Below are 26,782 nucleotides of genomic sequence, written 5' to 3' on the forward strand. Positions count from 1 at the left end.
ATTTGGGTGGGTGGTGCATACGTGCGTGCATGTATGCATGTGTGTGTTGTGTTCTCTTCACAGTTCCAAGTGCAATTGTCAGCTACAAGCAGCTCTCTATTTCCCTGACCTTCAGCAAAAGCCATTCTACTCTGTGTCTGTGAGTTCGGCTTTTTCAGTAACTCACAGTGGGATCATGCAGGCCTGTCCATGTTTCACTTAGCATGGTGTCCTCAAGGTTCAGCCATGTCTTCAAATTGGCAGGACTTCCTCCACCTTTAAGGCTGAATGTATCTGATTAGTGAGCAGCTGTGGTCCTTTGCTTATTTTTTTAACCTTTGTATAAGTTTCTTGTACTCTGTAGGGTTTTGTGTGTGCTTGTGTATAATATCTTATCCAGCTGTATTTTTCCCTGTTAATGGGTGTTTGGAAACATCCATGGGAAACACCTTGAATGGTTGATACTTCCCCTTGCTGTTAAGAGAAGCTCAGCTTTGGACCCAGCTACCCCATTCTCTGTCTGCCTCACAGTCCTGTGGCTGAGGGTACTGTTCACATCTAGTGTCACAAATAGAGTGGTAAAATTATCAACATGTACCACAATGCCCAGCTAAATTGGTTTTATTTTGATAAAGGGTTTCTCTGTAGTCCTGGCTGTCCTCACTCTGTAGACCAGGCTAGCCTTGAACTCAGAGATTGCCTGCCTCTGCTTCCCAAGTGCTAGGATTAAAGGCATGCACAATCCCTGCCCAGCACCAGCTAATTTTTAAAAAATTAACTTTTACCCTGTCTCAAAAAAAAAAAAAAAACCAAAATAAAACAAAAATTAACTTTTGATCTTGTAGATTCTTTGTTGTTGTTGTTTTAAGACAGGGTTTCTCTGTGTAGTTTTTCGCCTTTCCTAGAACTTACTTGGTAGCCCAGGCTGGCCTCAAACTCACAGAAATCCACCTGGAGTGCTGGGATTCAAGGTGTGCACCACCACCACCCAGCTGATCTTGTAGCTTCTTAACCAATAAATTGACATGAATTTAAGACAACCCAAAAAAATTACTCAAAATTTTCCAATTTTATGTATTCTTACATATAATTGTATGGAATATTATCCTCTGTGTAGACTGGTGTTACACATAGGACACTTCTGTTAATATCGCTAACCCTTCAATCCTTGTCTATAATAATTGAGAAATACTGTAAATAGAATCGTAAAAAATCATATTTTGAGACTCATTTTTTTAACTTAACGGAATTCCCCTTAAATTCATCTAAATTGTATATATTAATCCATGCCTTTGTATTGCTGTATAGTACTCCAAAGTATGGGTGGACTAGTTTAACCATGCACTTGGAAGAACATTTATCTGGGACAAATGTTGACGAGAACAATTACTGAGTCATAGTTCTATAAGATATAGCCGTGGGGCTGGGGAAGTGGCTAAATACAGTGCTTGCTATGCAAGTATCAGGACCTGAGTTCGGATCCCCGGCGCCCACACAGAAGGTACGGCAGGGCACACTCGGAATACCAGTGCTGGGGTGTGGAGACAGGATCCCAGGGGCTCACTGGCCAGTCAAACTTTGGTGGGCTCCAGGTTCAGTGAAATACCCTGTCTCCAAGAAGTTAGGGTGCAAAGCAGTGGAGGAAGACACCTGCCACTGTCCTCTGGGCTGCACACGCAGTCATGCACCTGCACATGCAGTCATGCACCTGCACACACACCGTACACACTGAATGGACCTGGTATTTGGCACAAGAAACCCCAAGACTAAGTTCTCAGCACAAAGATTTATTTGCTACAGGGGGACAAAAAGTAGGGAATCAGAGACAGAGACAGGACACAGGCAAAGGAGGAGAAAGGATATTTGTCCTGGAGGGACAAAGGACTGCCTCTGGATAGAGAGGAAGCAGATGTGGCCCATAGACAAATGGCAGTTTATAAAGGGAAAGGAAACCCTGTGTTAGGATGAGGTGTTCAATTTTGGCTGGACATGTTAATTAGGGTGGCCAAAGGGGGCTTTTGATTGCTGGACTTCAATACTTTGATAGCTGGACCTTGGTAGTCAGCCTCAGGAGGAAGTGGCCAAGTAAAAGAATAGACATTAGAGCTAGCTTTAGGAATGGAATTTCATGGTTTTTAGCTAAGCGCCGAGAATGGGGGAGAAGGGCAAGGCCTGCCAGCCATGTTTGGTCTGACTAGAGTCCTTTTCCCAGCTCCCTCTCCTCAGCAGCTGCTGCTGTTTACAGCTTGCCTGTCCTGGTGTTTTCTCTCAAACTAATAACATCGTCCTTGAGCTTCCTAACAAATACATTTTAAAAGTCTTTCATGGACGGCTCCCCCAAAGGGAACCCCAGTAACAAGCAATTCTGAGATTGTCATTTCTCAGATCTGCTTCGCTTCAAACATTATGGTTCTCTACATTTGACTTAGTCACACTCTTGACAGAGTCACTAGCCAAAAGGCAACTGAAGTCTGGAGGTACGAGTGTCATGTTTCCCAAAGATGAAAGTGTCATGTGTAGTGTGGCTTCAATCTTGCATCTGTCTCGTGAAGCAGACACAGATGGCCGGGAGCTGTCATCCCTTGTCAACAGTCTACCACAGAACTCAAGATTACAACCTCCAGTCAACACCTCCTTTACCCGGAACTGCTGTGTTCAGGCGCTGAGCCCTTCTCTTGTGCTACGTCTGGTATGAAGGAGGCTACTGCAGTCATCCCCCATCTCACAGCCGCATACTGCGGTGGTTTTTGCTTTCAGAAGACCTCTCCCTACTAGATGAACAGACGCTCAATTCTCTGAGAAAGGAGCATTTAGCCTTTTAAACAGGGACATGGACTCCCGGGTCTAGCCTTATCATCTGAAGGCATAGATGGAGGGTGGAAACCACAACAAGGTGAGTTACAGAGGAAGTAATTTGTCCACGATTGCAAGGAGAGCAAGCAATAAAACCCGCTTTCATCCTGCCTTTACCACCTACGCCAGGAAAAGGACATGTATGAGTTAATAAGGGAAGGGAGGCCCCATGTGGCTATTAGGAGGGGAGTGTGCACCGGCGTAAAGTCGACGGCTCAGCGGAGAGGTCAGTCCCCTGTTCCCGAGCCCGGCGGAGGCGGGCGTGGTTGCCGACTCAGCCGCAGCCACGCCGGCCGGAGGCTACTGACTCCAGCCAGGACAGCGCCAGCGCCCGCGGCTGCAGACCGCAGAGACCCACAGCCAACCCGACTCGCTCCGGTGCCGAGCTGCAGCGGCACTTCCGATCTCCTACTTCCGGTGAGCTCCAAGCGCCGCCGTCGCTACCACCGCAAGCCGGAAGTTTAAAAAAAAAGCTAAACTAAAATTTAAAAAAAAAAGCCGGCGGACCGGAAGTAGTTACGTGAGGTCCCGCCCGGACAAGCCGTGAGCCGGAAGGCGAGGCAGAGCGCTGCCATGATGGTTGAACTTAGGTGGGATGAGTGGCCGGACTCTCGGCGACCGGAAGAGTGAGGCGGGGAGGTATGGGTTGGGCGCTGCCATGTCAACCTGATACCGGAAAAGGCGGGTCTCTTCTCCCTGACTGATCGGCGGCTGAACTCGCCTGGAGATGTGAGTTATAACTCCCTACAACTCTAGGTCAGGCTTAGCAGGCTGCATGATCCCCAATGGGAAACGCCTGCACTCAAGGCTGGAGATACCCCGGGCCTGCCTCACCGTAACCAGACTTTCAGAACTTCCACTGTCTTTCTAAAAACTCCCACCCTGTACCACAACGCTCAGGGCTCAGCCCTTACTTCTGCCCCTCGTTGGTTGTCCCTATCATAGGATCCTTAAAATTTACAAGTCTATCCTGGATCCCTAGGCTAACCACAGACCCAAATCGGAACTTTTTCTTGTCTACTCTTGAGATTATCTTCAGCTTACCCTGTCCCACAGGCAGGCAGCCCTGGAAGTCACTGCTCGATACTGCAGCCGGGAGCTGGATCAGTATGGCCAATGTGTGGCAGCCAAGCCTGAATCTTGGCATCGGGATTGTCACCACCTTAAGATGAGCATTGCCCGCTGCACATCCTCCCAGTGAGTGTAAAAGTGGGGCCAGAGGGTGCCAGGCAGTGGGGTGTGAATGCTCCGGGTCTGAAATGCCCTGCTCCCACAGCCCCATCATCCGCCAGATCCGCCAGGCCTGCGCTGAACCTTTTGAAGCTTTTGAGGAGTGTCTTCGCTTGAATGAGGCAGCGGTTGGCAACTGTGCCGAACACATGCGCCGCTTCCTGCAGTGTGCTGAGCAGGTGCAGCCGCCAAGTTCACCCACAACTGGAGAGGTAAAGGAGGCTCACTAGATCATCTTTTTCCCTTCACAACTCCCTTCATTTTCTAGCTCAAAGTAAATACCTTTAAGTCCTAGCCACACCTGATTCCCACACCTGCCTTGGTTGTGAATCCAGAGCCCAAAGCACGGTTCTCTGCTCCAAGCTGCAGCCTCTCCTTTAGTCTCACCATCTTTCATACTCCTCCTCTGCCAGGGCACCTGCCCCAGCCTTCTCCCTGGCTTGCCTGAACCTCTTGCTTCCATATAACGACCTGAATTCTGGTCACATTGCACCCTTGCTTAAAACTCTCTCTCCAGTGGTTTCCCCTTCAGACTGGGAACACGTCCCTGATTCTTACTGGATCCTTTGTGTTCTTCCCTTCCTTGCCCATCTTATCCTCTTCATGGCTTTCAGCTGTACTGGTGGGGGTGAGGGATGGGGTGGAGGGATTCACACACACACACAAATGATCTTAATGTACACAGTACATAAACACATATACAGTATATCTGAGATAATAAAATGTTATTGATGGGGCAATTAGAAAAAGCCTTAACATGCTCTGGGGTTGGCAGAAATGGGAGCGTGAGAAACACTCCTTTGGATGTTTCCTGCTGGACCATTCCAGCGGGAAAATTCACTCCTTAAACCACCCTCCTCCGAGCACCCCTCATGGGCTCCTCTGTCCCTGCAACCCTGGGCTTCAACGTCTTCTGGACTTCTGTGTTAGTCCATTTGTCCTTTCTAATCCTTCTTCTGTGATGGTCCCAGAGTGTTCTCAGAGGAAATCTTAACAAGTTTGCTTCTACATGGAAACCTCTGTGATTTCCCTTCTGCCAGACTGGTTCTCATCGCCAGTGCCACCTGATTCCGATGACTCTGGTCCCACCTCTTCCACCTCCGCCTCCAGCTCCGTGTTCCATCCCCACTCTGCCTGGGCTGCCCTCCCCAGTCCATTTCCTGTCTAGTTCTTACCCTGTACTTACCATGGTACTTCTCTCAGAAAAGCTTCTCTGTTCCCCCATTCCTATCCCCTGGCTTTTAGGCTCCCTCCATCCTGGTCACGCTCCACTGTTTTCCTTGTATCTCGTGCTTCAGGAGAGGTCTTGGCTAAAGGTTGCCCTCTAATTATACCTGATATTCATTGTTTCTTTGTATAGAACAGGAATAGATGAAAGACTTAGGCTATGAGAACAGAAGGACTTTAATTCTCCACAGGAAATGTTCAGGAATGATTGCATATTGTCCTTACTAGTTACTCAGCCATCTCAGAGGAATATTTCTTTCTTTCAAGTGTTTTCAGCATCTAGATAATAAGCCCTTTCATTCCTTTTTTTCTTGTTTTTAGTTTTAGTTTTTATTTTTCACTTTATGTGTATCAGTGTTATTCCTCTATGTATGTAGACCATGTGTGTGCCTTGTGCCCATGGAGGTTAGGAGAGGGTGTCAGATCTCCTGGAATCCTCTGGAATTGGTGTAACACGAATTCCTAAATAGTCTGAATAAAAAACCCAGATCCAGATATTGGGGTAAATGCTGAGAGATCAGAGAGACAAACGATCAAGCCACTTCTCACCTCTAGGACTCCTCAGCCTGAAAAGCTTCTAGTTCCTGTCTCCTCAAGCTTTATATACCTTTCTCTGCCCAGCCAGCACTTCCTGGGATTAAAGGCATGTGTGCTTCCCAAGCAAAGGCATGAGAGCTTAAGTGCTGGCATTAAAGGTGTGTGCTACCACTGCCTGCCTCTGTTTCTCTCCTAGACTGAATCAATCTCATGTAGTCCAGGGTGGCTTTGAACTCATAGAGATCTAGATGGATCTCTGCCTCCCAAGTGCTAAGATTAAAGGTGTGTGCCATCACTGCCTGGCCTCTGTGTTTAATCTAGTGGCTTGTTCTGTTCTCTGACCTTCAGGCAAATTTTACTAGGGTACACAGTATATCACCACAATTGGAGTGACTGTGGCTGGTTGTGAGCTACCATGTGGGTGCTGGAAACTGAGCCCAGGTTCTTTGTGAGAGGAACAGTGCTGAGCCATCTCTTCATCTCTTCAGCCCCCTCCTCCTTTAAGGTTGGCCGGTGTTCTCCCTAGACCAGCAGCCATCCTCTTCTCCGTCTCTGGCCATTCCCACTGTGACCCCACAGTTCCTCTTCCCTACAACTAAAAGAGCTTTGTTCTTTTTTTGTTTTTCAAGACAGGTTTTCTCTGTGTGTAGCTCTGGCTGTCCTGGAACTCGCTGTGTAGACCAGGCTGGCCTAAAACTCACAGAGATCCGCCTGCCTCTGCCTCCCAGAGTGCTGGGATTAAAGGCGTGCGCCGCCGCCACCGCCCGACTGAAAGAGCTTTTAAAAATGGAAATCAGGGCCGGGAGGTGACTTAGCAGGTTACGGCATTTGCTGCGAGTCTTGTCCTGCAGGTTGTCCTCTGGCATGCATGCACCCCCAAGATGAATGAATAAACGTAAGAGTGTAAAACAAAATGGAAGTGAAGTCACCTGTCTGCTCTCCAATGCACTAGGCAGACTAACGCCCAATCCCTTCCTCGTCCTGCTCCTTCGTGCTGATGGCGTCACAACTCCAGCTTTTCCTGCTGACTGGGGCTGGGAGATTTAGGCCTCCTGTGTTCTCCTATCTTCACATCATTAGACATGCAAATGTCCTCATCTACCGTGGGATAGAAAGGCCTCGGTGGGAGAACTCGTATTTATGTTGCTGGTGGTCTAAAAGTCTCCCTGTTCCTGCACACAGCCTTTTGCTCTTTGCCTATCAGGTGACTAGTTTTAGTCTTTGGATGTCTCTCCCTCTGATTTTGAAAGGAAGTTTCCTAGAATGAGAGATTCTTGCCTGCTGGGTCCCAGCACTTGTAATGATGCTGCCACGTGCCTGTAATCCTGGCACTAGGGAGGCTCAGGTAGGAGGGTTGCTAGGAGTTCAAGCCAGCGTGGGCTCCACAAGTGAGCTCTAGACCAGCCTCAGCTACTGGTGAGTTCCAAGCCGACCTGGGCTAGAGTTAGAACCCATCTCTCTCCAGCCTCCAAAAATAAAGAAAGAAACAGAGTCCCAGTCCCAGGTTTTAGCTTACTGTGGACAACTTGTTCTCATGGCAAATGGCCAAGGTCACTACTTGGCACCTTTCCCCTCTGTCCTGGACGGTTTGAGGACAGCCTCTGCGGTGTCTTCCTGGTTTCCCCATCAGTGGTCTCAAGGCCAGTAAATGTTGGTATGTTTTCTCCACAGGCACAGCCACTTCCTGCCTCCTGAAGACCCCCTTGGACTTGGAGAAAACTGGATATGACTAGCCCACTTGATGTCCTCATCTAGAAGAGTGACCATTTTGGAGTCTTGAGGGCTCTGGTGTGGGTCTGGCTTCCCTGGACTTCAGGACTCTAAATAAATAAAGACCGCGTACTGGGCTTTGGTTCAGCCTATGACATTGAAGGAGGCACTAGGAGAGCTGGAGGACAGCTTGGTCAGCCCCCACCAGCTTTACTTGGTCTGTCAGTAAGAGCTCAGGAGGGGCCAAGGTGCTCCTGATCTGGGCTTAGCCTTAAGAGGACTCAGACAGCTATTCCCTGTCCCCTCCTGTCTGTACGCTGGGGAAGGACTTTCCTATCACACTCACCAGATGGCTTTTTGGGTTTTGTCTTTTGAGTCTAGGCAATCCTGAAGCCCAATACCAAACTGGATTCAGACTCAGAAAATCTCCCTGAGTGCCAGGGTTACAGCTGTGAACCACCATGCCCGCCTTCTTCCCCACGCCCTCACTCATGCCAGTCAGATGTGCCCTGAGCCTGCGTTCACTCCATCTCTACGGTTTTCTTGAGGCTTGTGAGGGGAGCAGTAAAAAGCTCATCTTTAATAGCAGCACATCTTTTCCACTGCTGAATCAGAACCGGTTGGGCAGTAGACACGGGCCTTGGGCAGTGGTTGTAAAAACTCTGGCCTTAGTATTGAAAACAACTGTGTGGAGGCAGAAGCAAGGCAGGAGACTCAGAAGTTCAAGGTCACCCACTGCTATGTAGTTTAAGGCCAGACTAGGCCACCCGAGGCCCTATCTTGTTAAATTTAAAATTTGAAAACTGAAAAGACATGGCTTGGAAGCATCCTTCACTGGACTTTTAGTTTGTCTTGATCAGCAATTTCCCAGAAGCCAGGTCTCAGAATGGGGCACAGATTCTCAGTCTGAATCCAGAAATAGTGAGAAGGAGTGGGAATGGGAGACACGAAGACAGCCAGTCCAAAGTATTATCAGGGTGGCAAGATGGGTCAGTGGGTAAGGGTGCTTGCCACATGAGGGCCTGAGTTTGGCCCCAGGACCCACGTGTTGGAAGGGTAGAGCTAACTCATACAAGCAGTTGTTTATATTAACAGGGCTTCTGTTTCTTCTGACCTCCACAAGTGTGCCATGACATCCCCTGCTTCCCACCCCAGTAAAGCAAACGAATAAAACGTAATTTTAAAAAGTGCATTATCAAGCTGGTTACCATCTTGAGAAATGAGACTTCTGAGAACAGCATAGGACTTAGCTACTGTGCCTGGAAAATCAGTGTATTTAGCTCCCTGTCTGTCAAAGAGGGCCACTGTCACAGCGGTGACCCTCTGGCACCGCTCTCCATGTGACTCAGCAAGCTCCTCCTCAGGAGAGGACTGCACAGAGAGAAATGGGATCCAGTAAGAAGCCTTCCTCAGAGATCTGAGTTAGTGCTACCTTCCTGGAGTTCGCAGGCACAGCACAGGGGTTTGGTTGTCCACTGACTCTCCAGTATGGTTGGTCAGGTCATGAAGAAACAGTCCAACATCCAGTGGTAAGAAAGCCAGGGGTGGCACTCTGTTAAAACCTTAACTACCCTAAATTTAATTGCTATGGGGCAGAGGCCAGAAGGTAAGTGAGATCAGTAACCAGGTATAAGATGAAAGGAAAGGGCTGTTTTATGTTGACAAAAGGATAGTAAAATCTTAAATTGTATCGCGCAGACCACTAGGGTTGTTATTTATGTATGAACTTTCTAGATTGTTAATACCAGCCCATCTAAATACGATATTTATTTTGAGACAGGGTCTTGTATGCCAGACTGGCCTTGAATTTGCTATGTAACCAAGGAAGCCTTTGAACTTATGTTCCTCCTGTCTCTACCTCCCAAGGGTAGAGAGTGTGTCCCCAAGCCCAGTTTATTTGGTACTGAGGATGCAGCCCAAAGCTTTGTGCACAGTAAACAAATACCCTGCCAACTAGTTATCCCCAGACCAGTAACAATACTCCTATGGGCTGTCCTCACAGCCCAAGGCTTTTTGCATTATCCCATCCTGAAAATTATATGACAGTAGGGGTTATGTTGCTGTCCTTCCCCAGTGCTATTGAAAAGGCACAGAAATACAACCCAAAACAATAGGTTTGGCTCTGGTCCCGCAGGCTCTTTTGAACTGCTGTCTGGCCCACTGCTGGCCATGGTGAGAGCTTGTCTTTGGACCTGGACCTTTGCTTTTCTGGCTAGTGTTTATAATGGCTCAGTAAACCCCTTATTTCAGAGAGCTCTTGATCTCTAGAATTTTTGGTTCAACAGTGCCCATGACCTCCATGCAGACTAACCATCGAGTCAAATCTCTTCTCCCTTGAAGCGACTCCAGAAGGAGCCAGCCACTTGAATCCCAAGATTAGTATTATGGCTTAGAAAACTGAACCCGACCCATTGGGAGTTTCCTCTCAATGTTTGCCTCCAAAACAAGAGAAATTTGTTGGCCTAGGAGTCAAGGTGGAAGTCCTAACTCGTCAAGACTGGAGGAGCTGCCAGGCGTGGGTTGCAGGACTGGGGGGAACAGGTATTGGGGAGAGGGTGAAAATCGCTTCTTGTAGGCCTGAAAGTGCTGCCTTGGTTCTGGTGGCCTTCTGCTCCCAGCTCGTTTTTCCTGGGCTTTGGCTTAAGCCCTCAGGCTTTGAAGGGTGTTTCCAGCCAGCTAGTTTTGTTCAAATGAGGCTCTGTCTCATTCTCCCAAGAGTGTGATGAGGACAGACAAAATGGAGGTCCAGACTACATTTTAGAACATTTTTAATGGCCTCTTTTCTGGACTAAAGGGTCCAACAGAGTGAAATAGGAAACCTTAAAGGCATCATGCTGCTACCTTCTATTGGCCCAAGCATTCTTGAGGTCTCACACATTACAAGAATGGAGACTTCACTTCCCAGTGATATTTGGCTGCAATGAATCTGTGCCCGTGTGAGCTAACAACAACTTTATGGTGTTTTATTTCTCTAGCTGTGTCTGGTTTGGTAATTGTATTTTTCTGGGAATTTGTCACATTGTCTATGATTGGGGCTATACTAATCTGTTCACAATATCCATGTTATCCTAAGGCCTGTAGCAGCTGTAATACTGCCTCTCTTGCTTCAGACTCTGTACTTGGACCTGTTTCCTTCTTTCTTTATCGATATGGACAAGGGTATGTCAAGTTCATTAACCTTTTTCTATAATTTACTTTTAGCTTGTTGATCTTTATTTTGGTTTGTATTTGTTTGTTTTGAGACCTGGTCTCTTGTAGGCCAGGATGGCCCAAATTTATTGTGTAGCAAAAACTGACCTTGAGCTCCTGATCCTCTTGCCGTGGGATTACAGGTCTATGCCACCACACCACATATAATTTGTACCTTTTTGAGATGAAAGTTTCAGGCTTTTCTTTTACTAAGAGATATGTATTACATTGCTTACAAATTTGATTTTTTAAATTTCTTTCTAATTTTTTTTATTGGTATTGGATTATTTAGAAATTCAGAGGTATATTTCTTAGTTTCTAACCATATGGGAATTTTTCTAGCTATCTTGCCTAATTAAATCGGTTTGGTAACATCTTTTACATTTCGGTCTTTTAAAATTTGTCACAGCTTTATGGCTTGGCAGAGACTCAGTTCTGTTAATATGCCATATGTTCTTGAATCATAGTCTTAGCTTAGGGATGTGAGGCAGGGATTCAGGAGATGATCCCAGGAAGCCATGGTAGTAGAACAAAGAAAAGTGTGACCAGGAAGCTGGAGAGATGGCTCAGCGGTTAAGAGCATTGACTGCTCTTCCAGAGGACCCGGGTTCAATTCCCAGCAACCACATGGTGGCTCACAACCGTCTGTAACAAGATCTGGTGCCCTCTTCTGGCCTGCAGGGATATGTACAGGCAGAATACTGTATACATAATAAATAAATAAATCTAAAAAAAAGAAGAAAGAAAGAAAAGTGTGACCAAGAAGGGAAGGGTCTCACCAAGCAAACTGTCATGGTGGCCAACAGCTTAGTTCTCTGGGGAACTCTGGGAGACAGAACATTCCCTCTTAAGGGGTGAGAAACACCGGCTTCCACCCTCCCTTTCACTGAGGACTGTTTAGTTGAGGGCTTTGGTCTTTGTTGCCTGCCACCTCCTGCTTGCCATGCATGCAGGCTGTCAGTCAGCCAAACGTGGCTCTCTTGGCTGCTATCAGCCACTAAATTCATTTCAGTGTCAGCCACCATTATGGCCACCGTGCATTGTGGCCACCATCATCTCACCCACCCTGCCTGCCTGCCTACCAGTGCCACCATCATCTCACCCACCCTGCCTGCCTACCAGTGCGGTCACCAATTGCCCTATCCCACCATGGCCACCATCATCTCACCCACCCTGCCTGCCTGCCACCACTGGTGAAAGGATTTTGATAAATCTGACTCACTTCACAAAGAATGGCAACAGTCAACCAAGAATGCCAAGTCAGTATGCTGGGCACGAAGGGTGGAGGATAACTGGAAACATTGGTGGAGTCAGGTAGCAATGTGGAGGGAGATAGGCTGGTGCTGGTGTGGTTTGTAAGACAACTGATGGTTATTCAGAACTCTAAAGAGGCAAAAAATGCCAGTCAATGGGCTTTGGGTGTAAAAAGATAGGGGATGTCAACTAGGAAGAAAGTATGTCTTCAAGAACCCCTGTTTACCTTTGGAGGCTTTCAAGATGGAGTTCTGAGCTGCTATGGAATGTATCCTTTTACAGAACATATTCACTGTAATAATGATAGTATCTGTCAGCACCAATCTCCAATGAGTAAACCAGTTAGTACCATCAAAACTTTTGGGAAGGCAGGGCTGGTGATACACACTTGGAATCCCAGCACTTGACAGATTAAGGTAGGAGTATTACAGTAAGTTTGAGGCCAGCCTGGTCTACAGCAGAGATACATAGCAAGACCTTGTCTCAAAAACAAAGCAATAACAAAAAGCCATTCAGAGGGAATGTGTGCAAATAGAAGCCAGATCCTATAAGGAAAATCAATCTTGAAAGAAAGTATGCTGGCTTTTACCACAGAGCATGCTGCTTTATAAAAGCTGGGTTGTGTTCATGCCAATTAAGCCAGAATCTCTTGGGATGAAATCCAAACTTTAAAAAAAAAAAAAAAAGCTTAAAAATTGATTGAATATGTAGTGAAGTCTGAGAACCACCACTCTGATAAAATTCCTCATTTTTGGAATGAGGAATACATACATACATATATATATATATATGTGTGTGTGTGTGTGTGTGTGTGTGTGTGTGTGTATGTATGTATGTATGTATGTATACATATTCTCTTGCCTAGAAATGTAGTCCTAAAGGATGTTCAACTGATTCTGAGGCCCCTAAAGACATAAAATCAGTAAGATGTGAGAGGCCTATGAGTGTCACAACAAGGCTGGTATCGTAAGCATGTACCACCACACCTGCTCAAATGCCACATTTGATTGATTTGGGAGCGTTTGCCTATGCTGTGCATTTGTGAGACTCAGTCTCCATTCGCATTGTGTGTATTTTGAGCACATACAATCCCACGTTCTTCTGTATGTGGAACAGTATGAGTTCTTTGCTTACTCTCTCTTTCTCCTAATCCCTTTGTATAAATCTTTCTGCTTGTCAAACAAACAACATCATCATTTAGTCTTTGTTTTCAGTGATATCTGGGTCATGCTGACACAGTCTCCTTAGCATCCTCATTTCTCTGTTTTAAGTGATGACATTTGCAATGTTGAACAATTAAGCCATCATCGTCTCAACACAGAATGCAACAGTTAACCTATAGTCAGAGTTCTGTCGACCCCGAACTCCAAGGTAGGAAGTCATGCAGTGTGTCACAGTACTCAAAAGGGCGCTGCAGTGGATGATTCAAAAGTGTGGGCCACAGAAATGCAGCAGTGGTGTCTTACGGAAGGTAGCAAATTTCTGGAACTTAACCTCCACTCAGGCTGGTATGTATCCATCCAGCTACTCCATCTGATGTCTTAGAGTGTCTTGGTCTTGCTGTGTTCAGGGCTGACCTCTTGACCTTGCTCTTGAACTGGCTCCATGCTCACCCTTCCCTGAGGCAGGCAGATCTATTCTTCCTGTTGCTCAGGCCCAAGACTTCAGGGTCCTCTGACCCCCTTTATTACCACCTACAAAATATACCTGCTATCCAGATACTCCTCTGCTTCCTTGTCACCACGCCCAGAGGAGCCACCACCACCACCGTCTTGTGGCTTCAGTGGCAGCCACCATTCTGGTACTCAGCTTCTCCTCTGCTTCAGTCTCTCTAGATGCCCTTGGTGTAACAGCTGGAGGCCTGCTGGGTAAGACAGAATTCAGAACATATACCACTTCTCTGTCTAATAGTGTACAAAGGCAAGCACCCCCTGTACTGATAGGGCCAGGGACATAGCTCAGAGAGCAAAAGAGCATCTGACACTAGCCTGACGACCTTAGTTAGATTCCTGGAACCCACTGTGGAAGGAGAGAACTGACTCTCCAAAAGCTGACCTTCAATCTCTCTCTCTCTCTCTCTCTCTCTCCACACACACACACACACACACACACACACACACACACACACACACACACACACACAAAACAACAACAACAACGATGATGATAATAACAATAATAAAAGTTTTTAATCTCAAAGCAGAACCCAAAAGTTCTTACAGCAGCTTCCAAAATCCAACACAATGGGGCTCCTCCTTCTCATTACTCTCTACACCCATGTTCTCCCAAGCTCCCAAGCATGTGACCCTTTTCTACTCTTAGAACACATTGGGCTTTGACCTGCCTCGTGCCTTTTAAGATACTAGCTTCTCTACCCATCTGTGTGATAGCTTGCCTGGAAATCAGAGTGCAGAGCTAGCCACTAGAGGCCAGGCAGTGGTGGCACACACCTTCAATCCCAGCTCTTGGGAGGAGGAAATAGGAAGTGATATGGCTGGGCAGAGAGAGGAAGTGATAAGGCAGGGTGAAGACAGGAGCTCGGCCCTTTCGATCTGAGGATTCAGTAGAGGTAAGATCTCTAGTGGCTGGCTGTTCTGCTTCTCCGATCTTCAGGCAAGCTTTATTTGTCAGAGCACGCACAAAATATCATCACATTCCCATCTTTCCTACTAGCAGGGGACAGGAGGCAGGAATCTTTTTCTTGCTGGTTTGTTTGCTAGTATATTAAAGGCATTTAGAATAGTGTATGTCACACAGTAAGTGTTTGAAATTTTTTCTTTTAGCTTTTTGAGAGAAGGTATTACCAAGTCACCCAGGCTGGCCTTGAGCTCTCCAATCCTCCAGCGTCGTTCTCCTGAGTGCTTGGGTTACAGATGTGTGCCACCATGCCTAGTTGATGGAAAACGTTTTGGACAAGTGAAGGCGGTGGTCACCATGACCTCTCCAGGTCTCAACATGGAACATGGTCTGCTTTTGGGTAGGGCAAGAAGATACTGGAGTAGTGATAGTGTGGTAGGCAGAGGGTCTGGGGCCTAGTGGTCAGCTGTGGCTTTCTCTTACTTCCTGTTGTAAGTGGTACCAGCAGGTTCATCAAGGATGGACTCATTGCCAAGGGCAGGAAGGGTCAAAGGAAGTCTGAGTTTCCACCAAGCATAAGTTGGCCATGTGCTTCAAAGGTGCTCAGGCCGCTGCTTTTTTACTCTGCCAGGAAACACTGGAGGGTTTGGAGTCCTCCATCCAACCTTCTTCACACAACAAGCAGATAAAGGAAAAGGTCAGGCTCAAGGTCAGGGAGACATTTATTGGGGCTCGTTCTAGAAGTGCTTCTAGAAGCCCATCATTATCACTCTCATCAGGACTCAGGCCTACCTCATTGCAAGTCTTGCTGAGTCATGTAGCCTACCTCTACTCTTTGGAAGGAAAGCAGGTGAACACTCAGTGTCATTCTTGTCACAGATGTTCCACTGTCCTGGTTAACCTTAATTGTCAACTTGACAATTAAGGAAACATATCATCTGAGGAATTGCCTAGATCAGGTTGGACTGTGGGCATATCTGTGAGGGATTATCTTGATCATTCATTGATATAGGAGGACCCAGCTTACTGTGGGTATCACTATCCCTCAGCAAAACATCCTGGGCTGTAGTTTTTAAAAAGCTAGCTAAGCAAGAATGAGTAACCCAGGCAGAGAATGAGCCAGCAAGCAGCAGTCCTGTGTGGTTCCTGTCTTGAGTTCCTGCCCTGACTTCAGTCAGTGATGGACTGTGACCTGGGAGTGTAAGTCAAAAAACACTTTCCTCCCCAGGTTTTTTGTTTGTTTTGTTTTGTTTAGTTTTTCAACATAGAGCTTTACTTTGTATCTTTGGCTGTCCTGGAACTCTCTCCGTAGACTGGGATGGCCTAGAACTCACAGAGATCCATCTGCCTCTGCCTCCCCAGTGCTGGGATTAAAAGTGTACCACCACTGCCCGGCCCTAGGTTGTTTTTGGTTGGAGTATTTTATCACAACAACAGAAGAGAAACTAGAATACCCATACAATCTGGAGAGAATACTTACTGCTCCAGAATACCTTGAGCTCTAGTGTGAGGGAGGTCACACTATGTGTCCTAGAACAGCCTTTTGTGGAAAGCAATGGAGAAGTATCTTGTCCCATTTGTAGGAAGTTACGCTGCAGAAATTTATCTGGGCACAAACCGGAATGTCCAGGGGCACGTCTTGCAGTATTGTTTACAAGAACAAATAACTGGGAACATTGAACAATGTTTAGTCTATAAAATGAGATGCATATAGCAATTAGAAAGAGTGTGAGAACTCTTATATTGCCATTTGAACAAATGTCCAATAAGATGTAAATCACAAGTATGTGATCTCAGAAAGAATTAAATAGCATTTTTAATTTTAAAAATAAGTAATAGTTGCACATCATATAGAATTTAAAAGGTTCAGAAAGTTTGTGTTGAAAAGATGACTTTCACTGGTGCTCTGGGTCTGTGTTCCTCCTCATGGGTAACCAAGGTTACCAGTTTCTTTTTTATCCTTTTAGAAACATTTTATGCATATATCAGTAAATGCATGCATGTGCAGACATACTCCTACATATATAAATGTGTATTTTTATCCCTTTTTACAAAAACACTACCTTACTATATATAGTGTTTTGCCCTTTCCTTTTCATCTAGAAATTTAACTTGCAGTCACTCCATATTATATATAAACAACTAATTCTTTTTATGGCTACATAATATTTCCTTATGTAGATACTGAAAATGAATTATATCTAAAATTGGTACTTTTAGTATAGCCACAGTTCTAGATGGAAAATATCCTCAAACTCTGAGCTTTATCCAGATTGCCAATGACTTCCATGTGGCTTCTCTTTTCAATTCTCATCTCTGTAGCTCTTCACCAGTCAACACCTGCCCAAGACTTACTCATAGACCAAACTTCAGTCGGCCTCCCGTGAGCCCTCTTCTGGGCTAGACCTCAGACTTGGCCTGTATTCTTTGGCCTGCCCATCCCAAGCTTGACCTCAGACTTGGCCTGCATTCTTTGGCCTGCCCTTCCCAAGCTTAGCTTAGTATGATCCTCTACCCCTTGCTATCTGATCAGTCAAGAGTGCCTTTGAGATCCTTCTCTCTCCCGATTACCACAGAGGTCAAGCTTCCACTTCTGTATGTTTTCATAGCAGTACCATAAACTCTTCACTGTGGTCCCACTTGAATGAAGAAATGCCTTATTGAAACTGAGAGACGCTGTGAATGACTGCTCTAGGTTCTTGAATGTCAGTATCATGAAAGACAGACAAATCCCAGGGAACAGCACTCAGTTAAAAGACCCTGGGAAGCTCTAAAAGCCATCCCAGGACTCCTGGAGACATATGGCATGGTCTGTATGTTAGACGGCAGTTGTGTATCAGTGTTAAATGTCTTCAGTTTGAGAATGCTATTTTGTTCATCTAAATGCATGTCCTTGTTCTTAAGAGATTCACATCTGCATTAGTTACTTTTCTTGTTGCTATGACAAATATTCACTAAGAATGCAAGGTTTACTTTGGCTCACAGTTTGAGGGTCTACTCCTTCATGGCAGGAAAGACACAGTGGCTGGGGTGTGAGGTTGCTGGTCACGTTGCATTCTCAGTCAGGAAGCAGAGAGGCATGAGTACCGGTGCTCATCTCTCTTTCCTCTTTTTAATAGACACCAGCCCATGAAGTGCTGCCACCCATATGTAGGGTGGGCCTTCCCGTCTTACCCAATCTAGAAAATCTCTCACAGACAAACGCAGAGCCTCATCTTTGAGAAGATTCTAGGCTCTGTCAAGATGAGTGACAGTCAATACTAACTATAGCAGCATAGAAGTGTTTAGGAATGAACATAAGAAAATGCAACTTGCTGAGCGGCGGCGGCGGCGGCGGCGGCGGCGGCGGCGGCGGCGGTGCACGCCTTTAATCCCAGCACTCGGGAGGCAGAGCCAGGTTGATCTCTGTGAGTTCGAGGCCAGCCTGGGCTACAGAGTGAGTTCCAGGAAAGGCGCAAAGCTACACAGAGAAACCCTGTCTCAAAAAACCAAAAAGAAAAAAGAAAAAGGAAATGTAACTTATTCTTAAGTAGCTCCAAAAAGAAAAATGTGTACATCTGTCTGTATTGAGAGGAAAGGACACAGAGACAAAAAGTGATGCTAAGGGGACAGACATCCATACTTAGCATTTATACTTAGCATTATTAAACTGAGAGAGCCACTATACAAATCTAAGTGGAGGTTTCTTCAAAGTCTAAAAATAGAATGACCGTCTGATGCAGCGAGAGCACTACTGGACATTTACCCAAATGGATCTATTCCCACCATAGAAATACTGGCTCAGCCGTTTTCATTGTTGCTCTATTCACAGAAGCTAGAGATGTCCATCAAATGATGAATGAATAATGGGAATGTACACACAAACACACAGGATTTTGCTTGGCTGTAGTGAAAAATGGAATTATGAAATTCGAAGGAAAAGGGATGAAACTTGGAAATATAGTAAGTGTGGTCACGCAGACCTGGGAGAAAAAAGACAGCATGTTCTTTCTCATATGCAGATCTTAGCTTTGAATTTTTAGACTTGTGTGGTTTTTTAAAAAATATATTTTATTTAATTTTTATGTGTTTTTGCCATGGGTGCCGGGGTCCCCTGAAACTGGAGTTACCGACAGGTGTGAGCTGACATGTGGGTGCTGGGAATTGAACTCGGGTCCTCTGGAAGAAAAGTCAATGCTCTTAACCCCTGAGCCATCTCTCCAGCCCTGGCTTGTGTGTTTTATTCATGCTACAGAGATCAGGAAACTAGGAAGAGACCATGGGAGGGCAGAGGGGTTGAGAGACATGAAGGCAGAGCTGCAGATGCTGGGTGGAGGGCTTGACTCAGGGATGGCGATGGGGGATGAGGAGAGGAAGGGGTGGAGGGAGGGGCAACAACAACTAAGGATGCATGGGAAGCCTTTACAACCCATCACTTAATTAAAAATATATGATTTTTTTCCTTTGGAAAGGAGTTTGAATGGAGTGAGAGGGTAATACTTCTCCCAGAAAGCATGCGTTTTTAAGTGGGAAAAAAAAAAATCGCCGAGTCAGACATGGGATGCAAAAAAGTAAAATGAATATAAGATTCATCTTTATTATTGTTGTTGCTGGTTTTTCCCCTCAAGGTCTCTAATTCATATTTGAAGCCTGGCCCTCTATCCGGTTACCCTTTCATTTTACAGCAGAAATGAAATGATCTCAGAAGTCATTTTGCTGTCAGTCTTCCCTGGTGAGGTCATCTTCACTTGGGATTTTCTCCTTCATGCCAGTCTTGTATTCCATAGACTGAGCCATTTGCTCAATCGGAGGCCCTGTAGCTTACATCCCATACCCTATATGAATGGCGGCCCTTTGCGCGTGCATCTCAGGACCAGCTGTCCCTGTGGTTTTCTGTGCCGTTGTCTTTATTTTGAAAGAATTACTTCCTACCTCTTAAGTTATGCAGCCTGTGATCTTGACCCTCCCTCTCTCCCACCAGATAGGAACTGAGGCAAGACATAATTAAAAAAAGAAAACCAAAGTCAAGGTTTTTTAGCTACTAAACAACATTTTTGCATCTTTTGACTTTTCTCATCATTCATCTTCTACTCGATTGTGAGCATGTGCATTCTGTGCATTTTGGTTTTTACATTTCCCTGAGAAACTGGAGACTTTATCAATGTATTTTGCTGGTTTCTATTCAAGTCCTTCAAGTCAAGACTCCTTCTGCGGGGTGTCTTTCCTCCCTTAACAATTATGAGTCTGTGTTGGCTGTCCTTCCTGGGAGAGAGCAGGCTTTTCTGGGCTTGCTCTCCCCTCCCAGGGCGAACTGCCATCTTCTCCAGCTTTCTTAGGTGTGAAGGTTACCACTGGGAAAATGTCAGAAGTGGAAACATCAATGCTGTTGGTCAGACCAGCTTTCGGCAGCTCAGGAACTGGAGGGGAGGCATGGAGCTGGCGATCTAGTCACTCAATTGACTCTTTTATTTGAGGGGGTAGAACTTAATTCTCTGGGGCTGGTGAAAAAGGGAAACACACACACACACACACACACACACACACACACACACACACCCCTTCAACATGGCAGGGTCTCTCTATCTTTATTTCTTTTCTTACCTCTATCTTGATGTCCCCTTCTAACTTTTTCCTGATGTCTCCTTCTAACTAATTTTATTTTTTTCCCTTACACCTTATGTACCCCAGCAAAATCTTTCAAGAAATATAAAAATTATAATGTGGTTACATTATATTTTTCAAGTGAATGATTACAATGAATACAAGTAAAAAACCAGCATGTTTCTCACTACCCTTACTTGAATAAACATTTTACATATTACAGGTGAAAACCAAATTCTTCCCAAAGACCTATATACATTCATGTCCAAACATCTTGTTATAGATTACAAGCAAGGTTTTTTCTCAAGCCAGTTCTTTTACTGGCTGGTTGAATTTTTTGATTATAAAGAAAGGATCAGTTACTTTATTATATACCTCAAAAGGCAATGTTACAAAAAATCTTGAAAGAATCATAAATCTAAACTTTTACATATGGAAAACAATCAGTCACCTCTACTTTCAATCCTCAGGGTGCACACCCACTCATCAACAGTTTTTTACATCAGGAAGCTGAGGGCAGAAATGGGTACAGGAATTAATCATCACCTTTGACTACCAACCTATCCTAGCAAGAAAGGCATGTCAGCTAGTAATAACCAGGCCACCTTTGTTCTTGTTCCTTGACCTCCACAGGTCCCTTGCTCAGCCATTAAAAGTGTGCCTTTCTAAACTTTAAATTGTTCCCTAAGATTTTCTACCTCAAAGCCATTAACAAAAACATCTTATCGTAACATTACTAACTGTAGATGTAACCAACCGTCTTATTAAATAAGAAACACAGAAACAATGTAAAAGAGAAAGCCAAGAAGTCAGAGCTCAGAGCTAAAATCTCACCCTTCCTCCTGCTGTCCCAGCTTCGCGAAAAGAGACCTACTTCCTGTCGGTTCGTATTTTTAAAGTATGTTGTTCTGCCTTCTCATTGGTTGTAAACCCAAACACATGACTGCCTCGTCACTGTCTGAATGTACAGCCCCCTAGGTCTTAAAGGCATATGTCTCCAATGCTGGCTGTATCCCTGAACACACAGAGATCTTATGGGATTAAAGGCGTGTGCCACCACCGCCACACTCTTGCTATGGCTCTAATAGCTCTGACCCTGAACACACAGATATCTATGGGATTAAAGGCGTGTGCCACCACCGCCACACTCTTGCTATGGCTCTAATAGCTCTGACCCCCAGACAACTTTATTTATTAACATACAATCAAATTAATATTTCAGTACAAATCAAAATAATATTTCAATACAATTAGATTACCACCACAACTAACAATTCTACATGTCTAAATTCTTTCTAAGGCTGGTGGTTGAATCCTTAATCTGCTCCAGCAGCAATGCTTGGAAAAAAATTGATCACTATTATTGTGAGTACGAGTAACACTGCTCAGTGAGGGGCTAGAAGCCCCCTGAGAGTTTTCATACAACCCTTAGATTATGAGGGACGTGGTGACCCCGAAGGCAACCATCAGAGCAGTGCTCAGTAACAGCATGAGGTCCTCGGGATTCCAGGGTTCTGCCCCTCAAGGCTCACCCAGCCTGTTTGTGCTAGGGCCACATTCCATGAGTCCCAAAGCTGCTTGCTGGTCCTCAGCACTTCAGACAGACCCTTTTTCTCCCCACCCCCCACCCCCCACCCCCAGAACTGAGGACCGAACTGAGGACCAAACTGAGGACCGAACTCAGGACCTTGTGCTTACTAGGCAAGCGCTCTACCACTGAGCTAAATCCCCAACCCCTAAACTCTTTTTTTTTTTTTTTTTTTTTTCAAGACAGGGTTTCTCTGTGTAGCTTTGCTCCTTTCCTGGAACTCCCTTTGGAGACCAGGCTGGCCTCCAACTCACTGAGATCCTCCTGCCTCTGCCTCCTGAGTGCTGGGATTAAAGATGTGCGCCACCACCGCCTGGCCAACCTTTTTCATTGCACACATCTTCCTATGATCAGAATCCTTGAGAGACTCTTGGTTCATAGAGGGGACACTGTCTCTTCATGTTTGTCCATGGAAGTATTAATAAGTGACACCAAATGAAATCACCTCCAAACAAGGTTTGTGCCGTTTCTACAACATGACATCCCAACAAGAGTAACTCTGCAGCCGGGCGGTGGTGGCGCATGCCTGTAATCCCAGCACTCGGGAGGCAGAGCCAGGAGGATCTCTGTGAGTTCGAGGCCAGTCTGGGTTACCGAGTTAGTTCCAGGAAAAGGCACAAAGCTACACAGGGAAGCCCTGTCTCTGCCCTTTTTTTTTTTTTTTAAAGATTTATTTATTTATTATGTATACAGTGTTCTGCCTGCTTGTCAGATCTCATTACAGATGGTTGTGAGCCACCATGTGGTTGCTGGGAATTGAGCTCAGGACCTCTGGAAGAGCAGCCAGTGCTCTTAACCACTGAGCCATCTCTCTAGCCCCTGCCTTTTGTTTTCTTGTGTTTTTTGAGATGGAGGGTCTCATGAATCCTAGCCTGGCCTCCAACAAAGTATGATTCTTAGGATGACCTTGAACTTGATCATCCAGTCTCCACCTCCCAAGCAGTTGGGAACGCTGGCATATGTTAACACCTGGTTTCACAGAGTGCTGGGGATCACACAGATTGTGTGCATGTAGGCAGGCACTCTCCTGAACTTTAGCCCCGCTTATTGCTTTAAAACACATTCAAGCCATTGTCCTGGTACTATCCAATAGCCCTGGAGAGAGAACAGGGGGCCCATGTCAATCAAATACTGACTTGGTCCCACTAGCTTTCTTTGGGAGAGTTGTTCTCTCCTTTCCCATATTAACCTTAGTTCCTTATCTTTCCATCACAAGCATTTCCTTTTCAATATCTATCAGGTTGGAAAAAAAAAAAAAAACTATGCAATTAACTGCCTAGATCCAAAGCAGAGACAGCAGCTCCCATCTGGGCCCCATCGTTTGCATCCAAGTCCTCAATGCAAACAGAGGCCTCCCACCAACACATCCAGTATTCAAAAGTAATACGTTAACAAGATGCCAAGTGAAATGTGTGCCAGCCTCCTGCTGTGGCAAATAAAATTTCACGTGAACAAAATTGAAAAAAAAAAGTATAAGGCTTTGGCTTTTATATGATGAAAATTGGCAACTTATTAAAATGTTTACATTTAACATTAGCTGTTCAGATCTGTGAGGTTTGTGATAGTTGAATGAGTAATAAAATAGACACAATAGAACTCACAACTAACATTTATTTCATTAAGGGGTTTTTGCCTTCATTTCAACAAAACCACTTAACTTTTTAGAAAATCAAGACTTTCATGTAATTTGTGAAGAAATGAGAAGTTTGGCAGTATTGGGAATTGGGAAATCATAAAGAGCCCGTGGCCGCCTTTGTGGTGGCATATCTGTCTGTTGGGAATGGGAGACAGGGCTGCTGCTTTGGAAACCAAGCTGGCAGCTCTTCAAAAATGTAAACGCGGATGAGGAAAGGCTGATCGATGGGCATTAAGCTACAGTTAGGTAGGAGCAAACATTTTGGTGTGTTAGTGCATGGTAATATAATGTACTATATTTCAAAAGGCTAGACAGAGGATTTTAGGAGTTTTGGTCATAGAGCAATGAAAAATCATTGAGGAGACAGATATGTGTAAACTTTTTAAAATATTCTGCAATGTACTCATGTATAACAACTTTCCGGAGAACTCTCTTCGTATGCACACATTTTATGTTTTTGTGCATTAGTTAAAAATAAAGTTAAAAAAGAAATTGAACAAAAGCATGTATTTGTCCATTTTAAGTTTGGAGATTACACAAACAGACAAGACCTCTGCCCTGGTGGAGGCGATGGGGTGGAAGAGAAAGTGAAGACTGGCTGGAGCCAAGCCCTGAGCAAGCCGGGCTGTCTGTCATCCCCCTGAGCAGAACACTGCCTCTCCCATCGTACACTGGGCTCAAAATGTAGGACCCTGTTGCGGAGGACTCTCCTGAATGCCAGGCTTGTGACTTCTGCCAAGAGTTAGTTCCTGTGAATCACACAGGGAAAGAAGCCCCATTCCTGGGGCACTGGCTCTGCCAGTCCCAGGCACACCCACCACACTGGCCACCCTCCTTCGGTGTCAGTGTGGCTCACCTTTGCCATCCTCTCTCACATTCTCGTGTTGCTGTTCTCTTCTTATCCACGCACTCTGGGCACACAACTGTGGCCCTCCACACTGGACTGTCACGTGTTTGCTTTCTGGACTAGCTTTGCCGTAGTATGTCTTTTGTAGCAAAACCTCAGACGTTGCCCAGCTAATACACTAAGAGTTGGGATACTCAACAAACCTGTAATCCCAGCACTCAGAGGCAGAGGCAGAGGCAGGAGGATCACTGCAAGTTTGAGGCCAAAGTGGTCTATATAGTTCTAGGTCAGCTGGGGCTACAGAACAAGAGCCCCCCCCTCACACACACATACATACACACACACACACACACACACACACACACACACACACACACACACCAGAGCTTTTAGAATGTCCCCTCTTGGCTCCTCTCTTGGCCATTTGTCTTAGTAAAGCAGTTTGGCCACTAGGCCTGATGCTTTGGAGTGTGACAACTTGGCTAGACTGAGCTGCACTTCCAAGAATTCTATTGCTCCTCTCTGGCCTCTGTTCACAGTGGGCTGGACATTCATCAGGACCGTGTCCTTGGCAGCCTTGGGGAGAGGAAGGCCATCCTGCTGAACTCATGCACAGACTCCATTACTTCCTCTATAGCCAGGTCACCTCTCATGCGGCATTTCCACGCATGCTCTAGTCGCTTGTCCATGGGCCCAACTGAGCATTGCCACCACCCTGACAGCATTTGTGAAAATGTCTCATTGTATTTTGTTCATGCATGAGAGTTAAATGATGATGTGATTGGAATTGTCACCTCTGAATCTTTAAATTCCTGCATGGCAGCACCAAAGGGACAGATTCCCCCAGGCACAGGGAATAGCTGTGTGTTGGCATCTCAGTGGAAGAGGTAGAGCTTCCACGTGGCCTGTCACATCGTAACAGCTCTTATTCATGGGACAGAGAAGATGTGGCGGGACTCACCCACTCATGCAATGTTTGGGTGGTGTATTTGCAGTCAAAAGAAGTGGCTGTAGCACACAGTTTTAGTCTGGGGTCCCTCTTGACCACTTTGAGAGGGTCTCGGGCCCAAACTCTATCTATTGTCCTCCAGCAGCTTGTCTTTTCCCAGGAGACCATGAAAACTCTTTTGGTCTCCACCATGCATACTTAAGATTCAGAATTCACAATGTAGCCACGAGTGGGTGAGCACAGGCTTTGACAAAGCCACCCTGGGCTGGTGAGACGGCTCAACTGGGGTACCTGCTGCCAAGCCTGACAACCTGAGTTCAATCCCTAAGACCAGATGGTAGAAGGAGAGAACCGACTCCTAAAAGTTGTTCATGAATGCATGTGAACACATACACCATACATAAATGTAACACAAGTTTTTGTGTGTGTTTTTTTTTTAGGTATGTGTACTTGTATCTGTGTGTGGTGTGTGCATGTGAGTGCAAGTACCCAGGGATACCAGAAGAGGGCGTCAAATCCCTCTGAGCTAGAGTTACAGGCAGCTATGAGCCACATGATCTGAGTGTGCTGACTAGTTGTAGGTTAACTTGACATACAAACTTTCGGAGTTATTTGGAAGGAGGGAACCTCAATTGAGACAATGCCTCCATAAGATCTGGCTGTCGGGCATTTTCTTAATTAGTAACTGATGAGGGAGGGCCCAGCCCATTGTGGGTGGTGCCATCCCTGGGCTGGTGGGTTCAATAAGGAAAAAGCCTGAGCAAAGCCCTGAGCCAAGCCAGTAAACAGCACCCCTCCATGGTCTCTGCGTGAGCTCCTGCCTCCTGGATCCTCCCCCGTTTGAGCTCATGTCCTGACTTCCTTCAGTGATGAAAAGTGCTGTGAAAATGTAAACTGAATAAACCCTTTTCTTCCCAACTTGCTTTTTACTCATGGTGTTTTATCACGACAACAGAGACCCTAAGACAGTGGGTGATGAGTGACTCCTTTGAGTTCAGTAACTTGGATCCTCTGAAAGAGTAGTATGTGCTTTTAACTGCTGAGCCATCTCTCCAGCCCCTTAAAAAAGAAAAGAAAAGAAAGAACAGCAATAAAATAATGAAGATGAGCCCTGATTCCTGTTATTATTTTTTTCCAAGTGCTTTTTTTCCTTTGAAGGGAGGGAGGGTTCTTCAATATCATGAAGCCTGGTCATTCACCTGTCAAATGAGGCTGAAATGCTCATCTGACCACCGTGGGGCTATTTAAAGACTACATCAAGCATTTCACACACTGCCTGGTGCCCAGCCTAGCAACCTTCGATGGCGTCTATTTTCTTTCGGAAAGAGATCACAAACCCTAGCGATTGCCATCCCTTCATCAATATTTTAAGAACTTGCATTCTGTATTGCTCTTGATTTTCCTAAAATACTTTCAAGTGTGCTACATTATTTAATTATTCATAATATTTCTTGGAAGTAGGCTGAGGTTATTTATACTAAAGCTCAGAGAATATAAATTTCTTGCTCCATATTTTCAAATGACGATCAGTAGAAATGAACTTGTATTTTGAACACAATGCTGTAGTGTTTAATTTAGCAAATGACCATGTTTCAGTGTTGGTGCGGGTGTAGGAAGCTGTGCTTA

The 26,782-nt window shown here is 45.5% G+C and overlaps 1 protein-coding gene across 1 annotated transcript; it reads left to right on the forward strand.

Annotated features, from left to right (window-relative positions):
- Window positions 1–3,287: 3,287 nt before the first annotated feature.
- Chchd5 (coiled-coil-helix-coiled-coil-helix domain containing 5) lies at window positions 3,288–8,728 on the forward strand. The gene is made up of 4 exons (XM_006991185.4): window positions 3,288–3,561; window positions 3,889–4,029; window positions 4,109–4,274; window positions 7,498–8,728. Coding segments are annotated over exons 1-4 (333 nt in total). The 5' UTR covers window positions 3,288–3,559; the 3' UTR covers window positions 7,522–8,728.
- Window positions 8,729–26,782: the final 18,054 nt, after the last annotated feature.

This window comes from Peromyscus maniculatus, chromosome 4, assembly GCF_049852395.1.
Source record: "Peromyscus maniculatus bairdii isolate BWxNUB_F1_BW_parent chromosome 4, HU_Pman_BW_mat_3.1, whole genome shotgun sequence".
Lineage (NCBI taxonomy): Eukaryota > Metazoa > Chordata > Mammalia > Rodentia > Cricetidae > Peromyscus > Peromyscus maniculatus.